The 14101-nt window shown below is 46.2% G+C and overlaps 1 protein-coding gene across 1 annotated transcript in view; it reads right to left on the reverse strand.

The window, feature by feature from the left end:
• Positions 1-380: 380 nt before the first annotated feature.
• Positions 381-14101, reverse strand: part of bltp3b (bridge-like lipid transfer protein family member 3B) — a 34194-nt gene continuing 20473 nt past the window's right edge. The window contains exons 12-23 of the mRNA XM_071535461.1: positions 13937-14078; positions 12795-12988; positions 11874-12626; positions 10656-11365; positions 8540-8688; positions 8054-8211; positions 7480-7630; positions 5965-6009; positions 2875-3134; positions 2016-2124; positions 1677-1834; positions 381-977 (exon numbers count right to left, since the gene is read on the reverse strand). Coding sequence (XP_071391562.1) covers positions 849-977; positions 1677-1834; positions 2016-2124; positions 2875-3134; positions 5965-6009; positions 7480-7630; positions 8054-8211; positions 8540-8688; positions 10656-11365; positions 11874-12626; positions 12795-12988; positions 13937-14078 — 2958 coding nt within the window. The 3' untranslated portion in view covers positions 381-848. The remainder of the gene's footprint in view (positions 978-1676; positions 1835-2015; positions 2125-2874; positions 3135-5964; positions 6010-7479; positions 7631-8053; positions 8212-8539; positions 8689-10655; positions 11366-11873; positions 12627-12794; positions 12989-13936; positions 14079-14101) is intronic.

Genomic DNA, 14101 nt, shown 5'->3' on the forward strand with positions numbered 1-14101 from the left:
GTTCTGTAGAAAACAGTATGTGTCTTCACATTCTTATACAATATACACTATACACACTCTGAGGGCAAGTAAGAGCATGGTTTCCCCCCCCCCCCAAATATGAAAGCACTAAGTTACATTTCAGTGCAGTGCAAAATAAGTCTTTTTTTTTTTTTTTAAGACATTCCTCTGAAGATATGACATTCAGTGTTCCTTCATACCTATGGGGTTGAATTAAGCTGATCTAGGATTAGCTGTGGGTTGATGTTTTTTTTTTTTTTCTTTCAACTTACGCAACAGGAACAGTGTGGGAAGGGCGAAGCTGACCTCCAAGCTTTGCATACCGTAGGCACAACTCCTGAACCGTGGATATCATATCCGCATCCTCTTTCTTTCGCACACGCACACGCACACACACACACACACACACACCCTCATCTTCTCCCACTAACTCCCATCTGTCCCTTTCCACCATGTCCAGATTGATTGAGCATAGCGATTGCCTCCACAGTCCAAAACGGGAGACAGTAGTGGAGAACATAAAACACACATGACAATCGTGTAAAAACGTGTATTTTTGAGTCTAGAAACAGACTCTGCATTGCTTTAAGGAGGGATTATTTTGCAGTCTCAAGTCACATGGTGGCTCACTTTGCAAATGAGCGTGCAAAGTGTATGTGAGACTGAACCGTTATAGGCGAGAAATCCCCCCTTTTCTTCTTTGCTTGTTGATGTTGCCTTGAATTATTTTAGCATGTGTCCAGCAGCCCCTCGCTCGCTCCTGCCCTCCGGTGGCGGTCCTTATCGCTGCGGACCAGTGGTGGCCGGCTGGCTGGCTGGGCAGGCTGGCTGGGGAGAGAAAGCCGGGCCTAGCTGGTGTTGACTTTGAGGTTCTTCATGCGGTGCAGCAGCGAGTCTTTCTCCATTTGAGCCTCAGCCAGTGCCATCTTGGCTCTGGACAGCTCCACTTTCAAACACTCGTTCTCCTCCACCAGCATCTGCGCGCAAACACAAAAGGGACGGGGGAAATGAGGGTGAGATTTGACAGGACAGAGAGAGATGTCTGTGTGTGTTTGTGTAGCTGCATTTACATTGTGGTTTACATGTCGGTGTCGCGGGATGGCAGCGAACCACGAGGGAAAACTGCCTCTGTGCTGCCAAACAAGAGGTTCAACCACTTCATAAACACCGATTAAAAAAGTGATTGTACTGTGCGACGGTTAATTTTCAATACTCCATTTCAAATTGTGTAATAGGTTGTATTTTGCATAAATGATTAAAATATCACTCCCACTGCAAATGAACTAGAAGCCAAGCAGGGAAGAGGGATAGCTCAGCCAAACCAAATTTTGGCATTACATCCTTTTCTCCCGGCCTCCAAAATGATCAGTCAGGAGAAGAAAGCTCTTGTTTATTTGCTGCTTTATCTTTGTTGGAGGAAGAGACAAGAAGAGCAGCTGCGCAAATATATATGCCCACATCCATTTTACTAGATTTTTCAGATCTGGTTTGTTTTCACTGCCACGGTAGACGGCAAAAAAAAAAAAGAGAAAATTAAACTTTTGTCGCCAGTTTTGAATGCAGGCGCGGTTGGCTGGCAGAGTTTACCGTCGTTCTACTGAAAACAATGAACATCTGATTTGCAGTCTATCCACCACAATGTGAATGCAGCATCTGTGTGTATGTGTGCGTCTCACCTTTTCTCTGGCAGACGGAGATGGGCTGGGGGGTGGGGCTTGCGTCTGCGTAGCCTTTGGAATGCCGCTGGCCCCGCCCACGGCCTCGGGGACTGGACTCAGAGAGCTGTCAATCAACGAGCCCTCGTTCCTGGGTTTGGGCTCTGCTGCGCCGTCCACTGTGAGGCAGTAGGAGGGAGAGAGAGAAAACAGAAGGGAGTTTGGAGGTGTGGATGTGCTGAATGTGGACTTAAAAGCACTTAATGGGACACGTTATATAACGGCAGTGAATCATCGCTGGAGTGGAGGTGGAGATATCTGGTGTGTGTGTGTATGTGAGGGTGTGTGTGTGTGTATCACCTCCTATAGAAAAGGACCCATCGTCTCGTCTGTGTATGATGAGGCTGTCCACATGCAGCGTGATGGGGGAGGGCTCCGGGTCGGAGGGATTGTCGCGAGGACCGTCATCCTGCGGGAGATACAGAACACTTTAGCGCGTGTGTTAGCATGTGTGTGATAGTGAGTATGTGTATATTGTGTGTGTGTGTTGGGCGATAGAGAGAGAGAGAAATTATCAACATCCAGGTTTCCAAACCAGTTCTCCAAATCTACTCATCCGTGAAGGAACTCGCACAGAAGGCAGAAAGGGCTTTCTGTGTCATTAAACATTCCGTTCAAATCCAAATTTCAATTAGGACATGGTTCAAAATATTTAACTTGGTTATAGAACCTATTGCGCTGTATGGCAGTGAGTTATGGAGTCCATTACTGCAACACGATTGGGCAAAATGGGACAAATATCCAACTGAAAGGCTGCAGGTAGAATTCTGCAGCAGTATCCTCGGGGTACAAAGCCTCAAACTCTTAGAATTAGGCCAATATTCTTTACTTCTGCAGATTCAAAGGGGAGCTAGCAAATTCTGGAGCCACATCAAAACCAGTGACCCTACCTTTTACCTTTATAAAACCTTTCCCTGCACAGAGTTGAGCATAGAAAGAAGTCAACTTATTCTAAAGCTGTGTGACCTAACAACTACAAACACTACAAACATCAACCAGCCTCAGGACAGTGACCAAATTAGAAGATTAAAATTAAAATTAAAGACAAAAATACATCAGTCATTGTAACAGAACTCTAAACTTTCCACAAAAACCTGAAGCATATTTGGCACTAAACAGAGTATACCGTACAAAACCTAAAAGCATCGGAGACGCCCACCTTCATGTCGATGTGCGTGTCCCGGACGCTGATCTCCATGGGCAGGACCTGCGGCGCAGAGTCGTCCTCCAGGAAGTGGGCCAGGTTGCGCAGCGTGGACATTAGGAAGCTGGCCCGGTATCCGTGGAGACGCAGCTGCAGGAAGCCGTTACGCTCGGCCAGCGGGGAGTGGGCGGCGGCGCAGGGCCCGCTCTCCAGGCGAGCCCGCACCTCCGGGCGATGGAGGGTCCCGTCGGCCCTGGAGCCGATCTCCCCACCGGCTGGGAGGGAGGAGAGACGGAGGGTCCCGTTACTCCTGGTATGAGTCTCACACCTGGATTATGCCTACATATGATTTAGCTGGACTACATTTACACCTGACATTAAAATGCGTCTCAGGTATGCACTATGAAATAGGATTTCTCTTTCCCTTGCAAAATGCAGCGTGCTGTGCATGTTTCTTCCTGTTGTGATATTTACATCCTTTAAATCTGACAGTAAACACCTCGTCTTACTTGTTCCAATACACAAGTATTGTGAAAATTCATTTTTCCATTATGTTGATTTTGTATGTGCAAAATGTGGTAGGGTCTGTGCATGTAAGTATATTACCAAATAAATAGTTGCCCAATATAGACTGAAGATGCAATGCATTTACAAAATGTGTCTCAGAGCGGCTCTGGAGGTGATTTGCGTGGTCGGATCTTCAATTCATCCAGCTGGATTTTATGAGTTTTTGCTCTATCTGAACACAGTCCAATCACCCAGGACGCATGTTAATGCCAGGCGTAAACGGGGTCGGAGTGAGAGAAGGGATGAAGGAAGGGAGGGAAGAGGCAAAGCATCAGAAAGAGGAGTGGGAGAAAAGGTGGGATGGAGAAACAGACACAGAAATGGGACAGCGCTTTGAAATAAAGAGTAGCAGGAAGGAATGGAGAAGAATGTGGGATGGAGGAGACTGAAAGAAGTCCAGATTCTGTACAGATGGTGTAACTATTTCTGAAGACCAGAAGAGGATTAGGGAGCTGTTTGAAAATTCCCAGCTAAGTTTCAGAGGATTAAAAAGGAGTAAAATTTTCACAAGTGTAGAATTTTCACTCCCTTTTATTAATGACATATTCCTCAGTAAAGAACAGACATGATTTGTAGAAAATGACTCTCAAGTGCTGTAAACTCAGTGACAAAAGTTTGACAGCATACAGATGTAAACAAGATGAATGTGTCACCCCTGACTGACTGGCCTGATAAAAAGAGAAGGAAAGAGGAACAAGAGGGGAAAAAAGGGATGGAGAAACAGATACAGAGACGTGTTCATTGAGAAATGGATGGAGAAATAGAAAGTGCATTGATGAAAGAAGTAGAGGGCGCAAGGTGTTGAGCCTACAATGAGAGGCAAGGGCTGGGTAATTAAAACCCTCCTTTCACAGAATCTTTACCACTTTACACACACGGGCTAATTCAGCTGGCAAGCACACAATTACAAGCCCAAGGTCTTAATAGGCGAGAGTCAACTCCAGTCACACTTGCAATAGACCCACTCAGCAAGGCATGAAAACGGCCACTTAAAGACTTCTTCTCATTTGGACACTGAGAACTGTTTCACGTCCCATAATATGCTCTCCAAAGCAAAGTGTCTGTGTGTGTGTGTGAGAGAGAGAGACAGAGGAGAGGAGAGGAGACGCATACAGGAGACTTGGGTGGGGCAAAGGCAAGGGTTAATACCATAGAGCATTTTCAGGACACACACGTCTCTCTCACACACACACATACATTGCAGTCAGCTCTTCTCTGATAAAATGACATATTCTCTCTCAATCCTGGGCGGCTAGGTCGAGGGAAACGGAGAGAAAAAAAGAGAGATGGGAGCGGGTGAAGCGAGAGAGAGCGAGAGAGAGAGAGAGAGAGAGAGAGAGAGAGAAGGAGGGAGAGGCAGCTGCCAAGGACTGAGGGAGTGTGATAAGACAGTGAGGGAGAGAAAAGATGGCCTAGAGAGAGAGAGAAAAGAGAGAGATGAGGGGAGGAAAGGTAGTGAGGGGAGGGATAAAATGACAGAGGATTAGGAGGAAGATGAAGTAGGAGCTTGAGGGTAGGGTGAAAGAACGAGAGAGGGAGGAGGAGGGAAGGTAGAGAGAGAGAGAGAGAGAGAGAGAGAGAGAGAGAGAGAGAGAGAGAGAGAGAGAGAGAGGGAGGAGGGATTGCTCTTGTGTGAGATAGAGGGAGAGGTAGCGAGGGGTAAAGCTGGCGTTTCTCTCATTGCCTGAATCACTGGACTGAAACTGCAAAGTCTGCTGCAGTGGAGAGATGAGGATGGGAGGGGGAAGGGAATAGAGGAGAAAAAGGTAAGAAACGAGGAAAGAGAGAGAGGGAGAGAGAAAGAGAGAGAGAGAAGCTAGAGTAAATTAGGCAGAGAGCAGAGAATGGGGAGACTGGGGGTTAACACTAGTTCACACAAATAGTAGCAGTTAATTTGAATCTGGCTGACTGGCGTGCAGATGCATGCACGAACACACACACACACACACATACACACATATAGACATATTCATATACACACACACTCACGCACACACACACGCACACACTTAAGGCTCTGGGCTTAATGTTGCAAATAATGGGACCACTCACTCCATTACTGTCAATTTTACCCTCTCTTAAGTGCTGGTGCTAGAACACACACACACACACACACACACACAGACTCATACACACACATACACACTTCTCGATGTCACATAAACACCCTCTGCTGCTGAAAAATTATCAGTACACTACACTCCCAGTAAAACACTTAGGAATATCTCTCGCATATACTAATGCTCACATACACCGACATACACACACACACACACACACACACACACACCTCAGTCTGCTTCATGCAATCAGGTGCAATACAACATACAGCATCTATGTGCATCTGCATTGCATGCCGTTGAGAAAACTCCTGCGTCTGAAAATGGGATTCAAAGGAAGACGCACAAACTGGGAAAACACCCTTCAAACACACACACACACACACACACACACACACACACACAAGTGGGAGCAGACACACGCTAAGGCGAGCATGCATGTTGAATTACGGATGGCGAATTAACACACAGCTTTTACCTTGGCTGCTTTGAGCAGTAGGTATTGGTACTGAACACACCATACCTGTGGGGAATTACGGCAAGGTAAACAAAGGGAGGGACTGGGATGCTGCATTAGTGTGTGTGTGTATGTGTGTGTGTGTGTGTGTGTGTACACTAGGAGTATAATGGTTAACCTACTTTAATGGAAGATTCAGGCCAAGTGTCCCTCTTGACCAGCCAAACCCCATGCGACACACACACACACAGATTCAATAATTCTCTTTTTTCCACAACAGACTACATCTTTGTCAATCAACACTTTCTCCTAGCTTCCCTCTGCTGCTGGTGTGTGTGTGTGTGTGTGTGTGTGTGTTGGGTGAAGCAGTTCTGTGCTTATGTTGCCTCTACTGGTCAGTCACAGACTGGTCAGGCCAGCTGTCTGCCTCATGGTGGAATGTAAACAGGCAAAATGGAAGGTCAAGAGAGTCAGAAATTTTCTATTAAACTCCCCTATTCCACCAATGGTTATTTGGCTGGCTTCAGTCTAAAGACACACACACACACACACACACTCACACACACTCACACAAATCTCGACAAATGTCCCTTCACTCTCATCTTAGACATTTGTTTGAACCTAAGAAATAGGCTATAGCCTACTTCAACAAAAGCCTAACAAACTCACAATATAAAGTGGGCCTACCTTGTTCTATTCTAGCCTCCAGCATTTTGCCTGTTCCATATAATAATACATTATGATTCATTAATTTTAACTACATTCAAATGTTATTGAAGTCTAAACTGGGGATATTAAACAAATATTAAAGGAGCTACATGTTGCTTTTTTTAAACATAAATATATCATTGTCAAATTAATTGTGATACATTGGTATAATTACTGTAAACAAATGAGACCATGGTCAAGACCTTTGCTCGCCTCTATCTCGCACCAGTGGTGTTATTGCTGGTGCTTCTCAAGATTAAGACCACATTTCCCACAGACCCCACTGCGTCGTTGCAAAGAGGATGTTGCTACTTGGCATCGCCTTCTTTGGATCTTCAGTCAAAGGTTTTATCTTTTGCTTTACTGAACAGAATAAACATGTTGGAAGTGATTTTCTATGAGTCTTTCACTCGTCCTACCATCTGTCATTGGGAGAAACTCTGAAAGCTTCAGCTCTGTCTCAGAATATCTCTTCATGTTGTGTCCAGCAGATTTACTGCAAAATCACACACAATGTCAAATGCAATGTAGAGGCTGGTAGAGGCTGCCAATACTCCCTCCAATGGTCTTGTTTGTTTACGATAATTATACTAATGTCTCAGTTTAATGTGGCAATAATTTGTTGATGTAAAAACGCTACGTGTAACACCTTTAACATTTAACCGCACCTTTAAGTTGGAGTCAAACTAGCAACAGTACAACAAATGTAAAATGAAACTAAATGGCTTTGTAACTGTATGACATCAAATCAGAGTTCAAACGCACAGCTCCATGTTTCATTCTGCCTCTGACAGTATGTAGCTGTGGATGCAGACGTCCTGCTCTTACCCAGGCTGCGGTTGCTGAGGTACTGTCGCAGGCTGACGTTGCCCAGCTGGCTGGGTCTGACCTTGCCCACCTCCAGAGCCACGGCCGTGCTCTCACCCACCACCTCCATCCCCACACACACCGACTGCACCTTCAGCACCAGCACCGACACCTGGGGGGAGCGGTACAAATACACACACACACACACACAAACACACAAACAACAGAATTATCATTAGCTTCATCAACAGCTGTCTGAAAGTGTGCACATATTGGCTTTACTTGGCAGGGCTGCTATACATTCTCCATTTAAAAATATATCTCTTCCAGGCCTTAATTTCTTGACTGGACATTAATTTCTGACTTAAATATGGTATACAATATGCTGATAGTGTCTGGGCAATATGACTGTTTACCAGACCATATCATTAGATAGCTAAATATTATTCTTCACAACAAACAACATCACAATATGATGAGATGACAGTGGGTCTACAACAACCTGGACTTTACCAGACTTTTCACACTGTGGCTTGAGTCAGTTTAATGTTATGTGATGACGGTTGGAGGAGTAGTATAAGCTGTGGTATCTTACTAAGTCTTTGGTGGGTTCATCGATGCTCTGGGAGGTGGCGCTGACAGTGTCAGGGGACATGCCTCCCTCCTGCTCCTGACCAATCACTGCCTCGGCGGCGCTCTCCGTGGCGCTCTGTTCGCTCACGGCATCCTTGAAGCCTGACATGGACACGTCGTCTGTCCAGTGCAAACACAAATACAAACATGACCCACACAGATAAGTATACATGTTTGACCTTGCTGTTTAAACATTTTATGGGTCTATCAATACACATAATATCACAAACAAAAGCTCTCCTGTGATATTTTACATCACAAGCACAATGCTGCCACCTTCTGGTCAAAACAGTTTTCTGACAAAAATAAGCTGAAAGTCTGCAAGTACATGTACCAAGCCTTCCAGTTGAGGGGCATCTCTCTAACCACTACTCCATCCTGCTCTGTGTGTGTGTGTGTGTGTGTGTGTGTGTGTGTGTGTGTGTGTGTGTGTGTGTGTGTGCTCCACCTCTCTCCAGCAGGCTGTAGGTGTCACCGTCCTCCATCAGGTAGCTGTCTATGGAGATGTTGTCCAGGGACTGCAGGGATGGACTCTTCTTCATGTTCTTATAAGACACTGAGAAACTGGACTGGGAGCGGTCCCGCATCAAGCGACCACTACAACACACACACAGCCAAGGGGTTACGTGGAAGAGAGAGAGAGAGTGTGCATGTGTGTGTGAGAGAGAGAGAGAAAGGTAAATGAGGTGTGTTCTACATTTTTACATATCTTTATCTATATTTTACATTATCTTTCTGTATAATATGAAATCTACTTTGGCAACATTTAGTCATATTGATTCATAATGATTTGCAATTCAGTGAGTTCAGTGACTGATTGACTGTGGGACTGATTGGCTCATTGATGAAGTGAAAGAAGCAGGAAGAGAAGAGAGAAACAGGTACAGTGCTTTTATCTCATCACGTCTGATAAGAACTTTGTCTTTATGGCAACAGTGAATGGAGTCCATCACGCTCTTAGATTGCTAACAGAGCTGGCTCGTCAAGTCATGAATTAAATATCGCTCCATTCCTTTGTGTCGAGTTGTCTGAGGTCAAGTGAAAACAAAAGTGTGCTATCTTCCCAAGCGCCAGAGACGATCTAAAGAAAATCACAACGGACAAAATCAAAGTGGCTCCTAAAAGCACAAGAACACAAGGCTGAAAAAAAAAACCCACAAACAAGGAGCACTCTTTTTCATCTCCACCATCACTGCTAGTCACACTAAAAAAAACGCCTTCATTTACCATATATACAAACGTAACACACAGACAAGGACTAACATGTCATGCACACATGCAGATGCATGCCCGCAGGGGATTGACATCCACATTTGCACTACATATCCTAGGGTCACAAGAACAAGAGCACCCACATACACACACATATACACCCACACACACATCATGTTAGTACAGCTAGCCACAGACCCATAGCGAGTGTCTTACATGTTGGACATGGAATAAAGGGAAGTGGATCTGCTGGAGTTTGAGGAGCTGAGGAGATCAGAAACCACAGACAAACTTCCTTTCCTTGGTAGAGAGAGAACACACACACACACACACACACACACAAACACACACACACACACCTCACATGGGTCAAAGCAAGGGTCAAGAGCCCAAAAAGGAAGTAGAATGAGTTGGGGGAATGATAAAAGATACACATAGTGCTGACAGCAAAAGATACACATAGTGCTGACAGACAACAGATGAGTAAAACATACACACACAAAGACATAGGCTGCTTCAGGTCAGCCAACACTCATAATGAAAGAGACATAATGAAAGAGACAAATGTGAAGTCAGAGTTAGACATGAGGACTGGACATACATGTAGAGAAACACTCATATGGGCGTTCAACACACAGCACTTGTGTTCAGGAGTGGGACAGACTAAAATGCAGTTGACCCATCATATACGTCAACCAAAGTGAAGACCAGGGACAATTCTGGAAATTGTGGTGCGGTTCAATTATGAAACCTGAAAACCGTGACATGTTATTACTAGGGTGACACGTGAAGTAGAAAATTAAAGAGGCACTGATAGGGTTTAATATTTTATAATACCCGTTAAGTTACAGCTAAGACTATCTCGCTACCCGATGATGGATTGCGTTATGGTAATGATACGTAATACTTTAAGATTACAATATGTGACAGACAGTAGTACTACATGAGGTTTATGTATTGTTGCTTAGATGCTTCCAACACATTTTCTATTTAAAATGGCCCTAGTTAGTTATTTAGACATTACAGATTATGCCCACATTATTTTATAATGTGACTATACGCTAATGTTATTACTAATCCATGGAAAGTAATTTGGCAATGTGGTGGTGAATTTTCATACTTATTCCAAGCTTTCATTATTTTTTCATGGTTTTATATATTTTTAATGACCTTGAAATTATCAAACTCATTTTCCATGCTTTCTGGACCTGTATAGGATCCCTGTGCGAAATCTGTGATATGTATGAAATTAAAATTATGACAACCTAAATCTCAAATCTGTTGATGAGTGTGTGCTATGGTACTGAAATGTGTGTAATATCGCAGCCTTTTTTCAGTGAGAATGTGAATACCTGGATATTGACTGAGACATCTTGGCTGCTGCGGCCTTGTCTTTGTCGCCCCAGTCTTTGGAGCAGAGCGGGTCAGACATGGGGTCACCCGGCTGGGTTTTGGAGTCTAGTCCGGCTCCCTGTTCCTCTCCTCCAGTGTGACCATCCACCACCACCTCACCCCCTTCCTCAGAGCTCCACCTCCCAGAGTTCTTAACTAAAGTCCTCTCCTCCAGTGAGGCTTTGCGGTTTGGGTCGGGACGGGAGGTGGAAGTGGAGGTGGGGACGAGTGGGGCGGGACCATGTGTGGCTCCACCCTCCAAGCCCCCTTCACATAACAGCTGGTCCACGGTGCACGCCCCCTTGTTGGCTGCTCCCCCTTCCAGCCCATACCCGGCCCCTTCGCTCCCCTTCTCACCCTTCTCTGCCCCCTCTACGGTGTCGCTCCCCGGCTCCAGGGTTCCTCGGCTCTCCGAGGGGGAGAGCTCCGACCCCAAGGGTGATCCCGAACCCTCAGGCTGGGGGACGGGCTTCAGGAGCAGGGACACCTCCGCGCTTTTCAGCAAGAGGCCCAGGCAGACGCTGAAGGGCTGGTGGTCGTCGGGATGCTGGGAGGGATCCTTGCGGTCTCTCTTGGAGCCCATCTCCTCCAGGTCCTGCTGCAGAGTCTGCTGCAGGGCTTTGATGCTGCGCTGTAGACGCATCAGGAACACATACTGCCTGTGGCTCACCTGGACACACAAACAAACACACACATACCACAGTGGCTATTAGTTGGTATGGTGATGAAGCTGTAACAATGGAATGAATAATCTGTGATGAATCCAGTTCTTGGTTGAATAACAAGGCAGCAGTAAACATGCTGTCCCCCACAAATGATGTCCCTTGCTACGTAACAAATATGTAAGAAGTAATAAATACTGAATGTCACCTTGTTTTGACCTGTAATTGTAGCCCCCCCTTTAGCCAATTAGTGTAATTCTGCAGTGGTGCGATGCATTATTTCCCTACGTTTTTTCAAAATCTCATTAGCAGTGTCTAAAGTATCTCATGTGACAAACACATGAAGAGAAGGAGGTCTTATCCATCATCCCGATGAATATGTATGAAATAAAATGTATGCTGCCAAAAAACATTCCAGCAGCAGATTTGCCTCCGCATACACCCACAGAATTTATACATTTAACCAGTTCACGAGGTGCTATGTGAATCTGAGGAAAAAACATATCTTTGACACACCTGAGCACTCAAATGCTTCTGCACATGCACCAACACGTGCACATCTGCATCTTTAGTTGAAGACAAGGAGGAAGAGGAGGAGGAAGGTAGATTGTCCAATGAGAGGGGCTTGTGGAGTCCGTTACTGGGCGGCAGCACTGCATCTCCGCCGTGAGACGGCATCGGCGAGCCATCGGTGTTGTAATACTCCTTCAGCAGGCGTTTCCTCTGCAGCCGCCCGACAGCCTCTCCCGACGCGCTCCTGGTCATACCTGCTCCGACTCCGCCTCTCAGCCTCTCCTGGTGCTGGGTGTGTCTCGCCGGCTGGCACGCCCACACAGTGAGAGGGAAGGAGTCCACGAAGGGCTGCGGCCTCCCCTTGCCCCCACGGGTGCCCTCGTAGTCCACCCAGAATTGGGCAAAGTGCAGTGCCCACAAGTCGGTGGCGGCGGGCATTTTGAGGGCGGCGGCCCCCATCGTCGGCGTCACCAGGCCCCGGTAGATGTCGTGGAGCCTGGTGTCTTGTTCGTGAGCGTGACGCTGGAAGACGGAGTGCAGGAGGGGGAAGGAGGAGGAGGAGGAGCGAGGGAACGAGGAGAAGGAGGAGGAGAAGAAGGGCTCCTCCTGGAAGGCCTGCAGCAGGGCCTCGAGGTGCGAGCGGGTGCAGTTGGCCGGGTGCCGGGTGTTGGTGGCCACCATCTCCGAGGTCTGCACCGAGACGGAGCGAGGCAGGTCGGGGGGGCAGGAGGGGTCACGGTCGGTGGGGATCACCAGCTAATTGGGGGGGGGCCAAGGCCATGAGAAGAAGAAGGAGAAAAGGGAAGAAGAGCGAGAGGAGCATTGTTACACATTTCTATATCTATATCAAAATGCATAATTATTTGCCTGAAAGGAATGGAAAGGCGTATTCTGGTATGTGTGTGTGTGGGCATTCCTCCACACCTTGAGCATGAGGCCGTCAACCTTGATGTCGACATGCTCGTCAGGTTTCTGCGAGTCGTTGAGCTTGTAGATCTCCATGAACTGCTCCAGACTCTGCCTGAGGTCCAGGGTAAACAGGTTGATCCACACCAGGCTGCGAGGATCCAGAACCAGCTGCAGGGCGTTCAGCTGGGCGTACAGGTTGGGACACGGGACTGGCGGAGAAGGAGGAGGAGGAGGAGGAGAGAGGGGGAAGAGATATGGGGTGTTACACATCCTTCAAACATATGGAGGGGGGCTGTGGGGAAGGAATGAGGCATTACAAAAGTCACAGAGACACGCAGGACAGAATACAACAGCACTTAATTCCACTTGTCTCCAGAAATTGCCTGTATAAAGACTACATGGAATGAAGAACATACATCTGAGATTCAGAACGGAACATTTATACAGCTTTTATAAACAGTATGACCGCAGCTGAGGAGAGGAGAGGAGAGGAGAGGAGAGGAGAGGAGAGGAGAGGAGAGCGATATCGATTATTTGGTAAAAGTGACATAATCTTCTAAAGATCTGATTATAGATTATTATTTGATCATTATAGAATATTGTTGAAGTTACTAGTCATGGGTGAAGTCATTTTTGAGGTTTCAGGAAATGCTGTGTCTTTGGGGGATTACGTCATGCATACAAAGTGACCTTGTTTATGTTTTTTAAACTAAATTTTGGAACGAATCCACCATGTAGCCTCGACCACAAAGCCATTGGCCGAAAGAGAAATAATCCTCTTCAACTCTTCCTGTTATTTTTCCTGGTGGAGTGAATTTGCGGGTAATCGATAAAATGAATTAATTGGGTAATAACTCTTTTGTCAAAGCACTGGGCGTAATTCAACGAATGAATGTACTTTCAGCCGCACATCTGTCAATGACTTCCCCACAGTTAAATCAATAGGCTTGAATAGATTTGAAAGGGAGGTGTGAGATAGCCAATCACTGCCAAAACAGCGGCCATGGTGTTCATTTGTGGTAAACGAGTTAGAAAAAGAATTGAACTGCCCAAAAAGAGCAAATAAAGTGGTAAACATTCACATTTCTCAAATGAGCCACGACTTTCTTGAGTATAAATGCAGCCTGAGTGAAGACAGGGAAGCCAAGCAGTCTTACTGGGGTAGTCTTTTCCATCAGGGAAGTAATACTCTGTGAATTCCACATGGATGGCAGGCATCTCTGGAGGAAGGTACAGGGATTTCTTATTGCAGGAGATCATGGCCTTGGGGCTGGAGCGACGCTGGTCCGCCGTGGACACCTACAACACACACACAGAAAAAA

Source organism: Centroberyx affinis, unplaced genomic scaffold, assembly GCF_046629955.1.
Source record: "Centroberyx affinis isolate AG114_WGS23_722 - 3 ecotype Tasmania unplaced genomic scaffold, CSIRO-AGI_Caff_v1 ptg002712l_1, whole genome shotgun sequence".
NCBI classification, from domain to species: Eukaryota; Metazoa; Chordata; class Actinopteri; order Beryciformes; family Berycidae; genus Centroberyx; species Centroberyx affinis.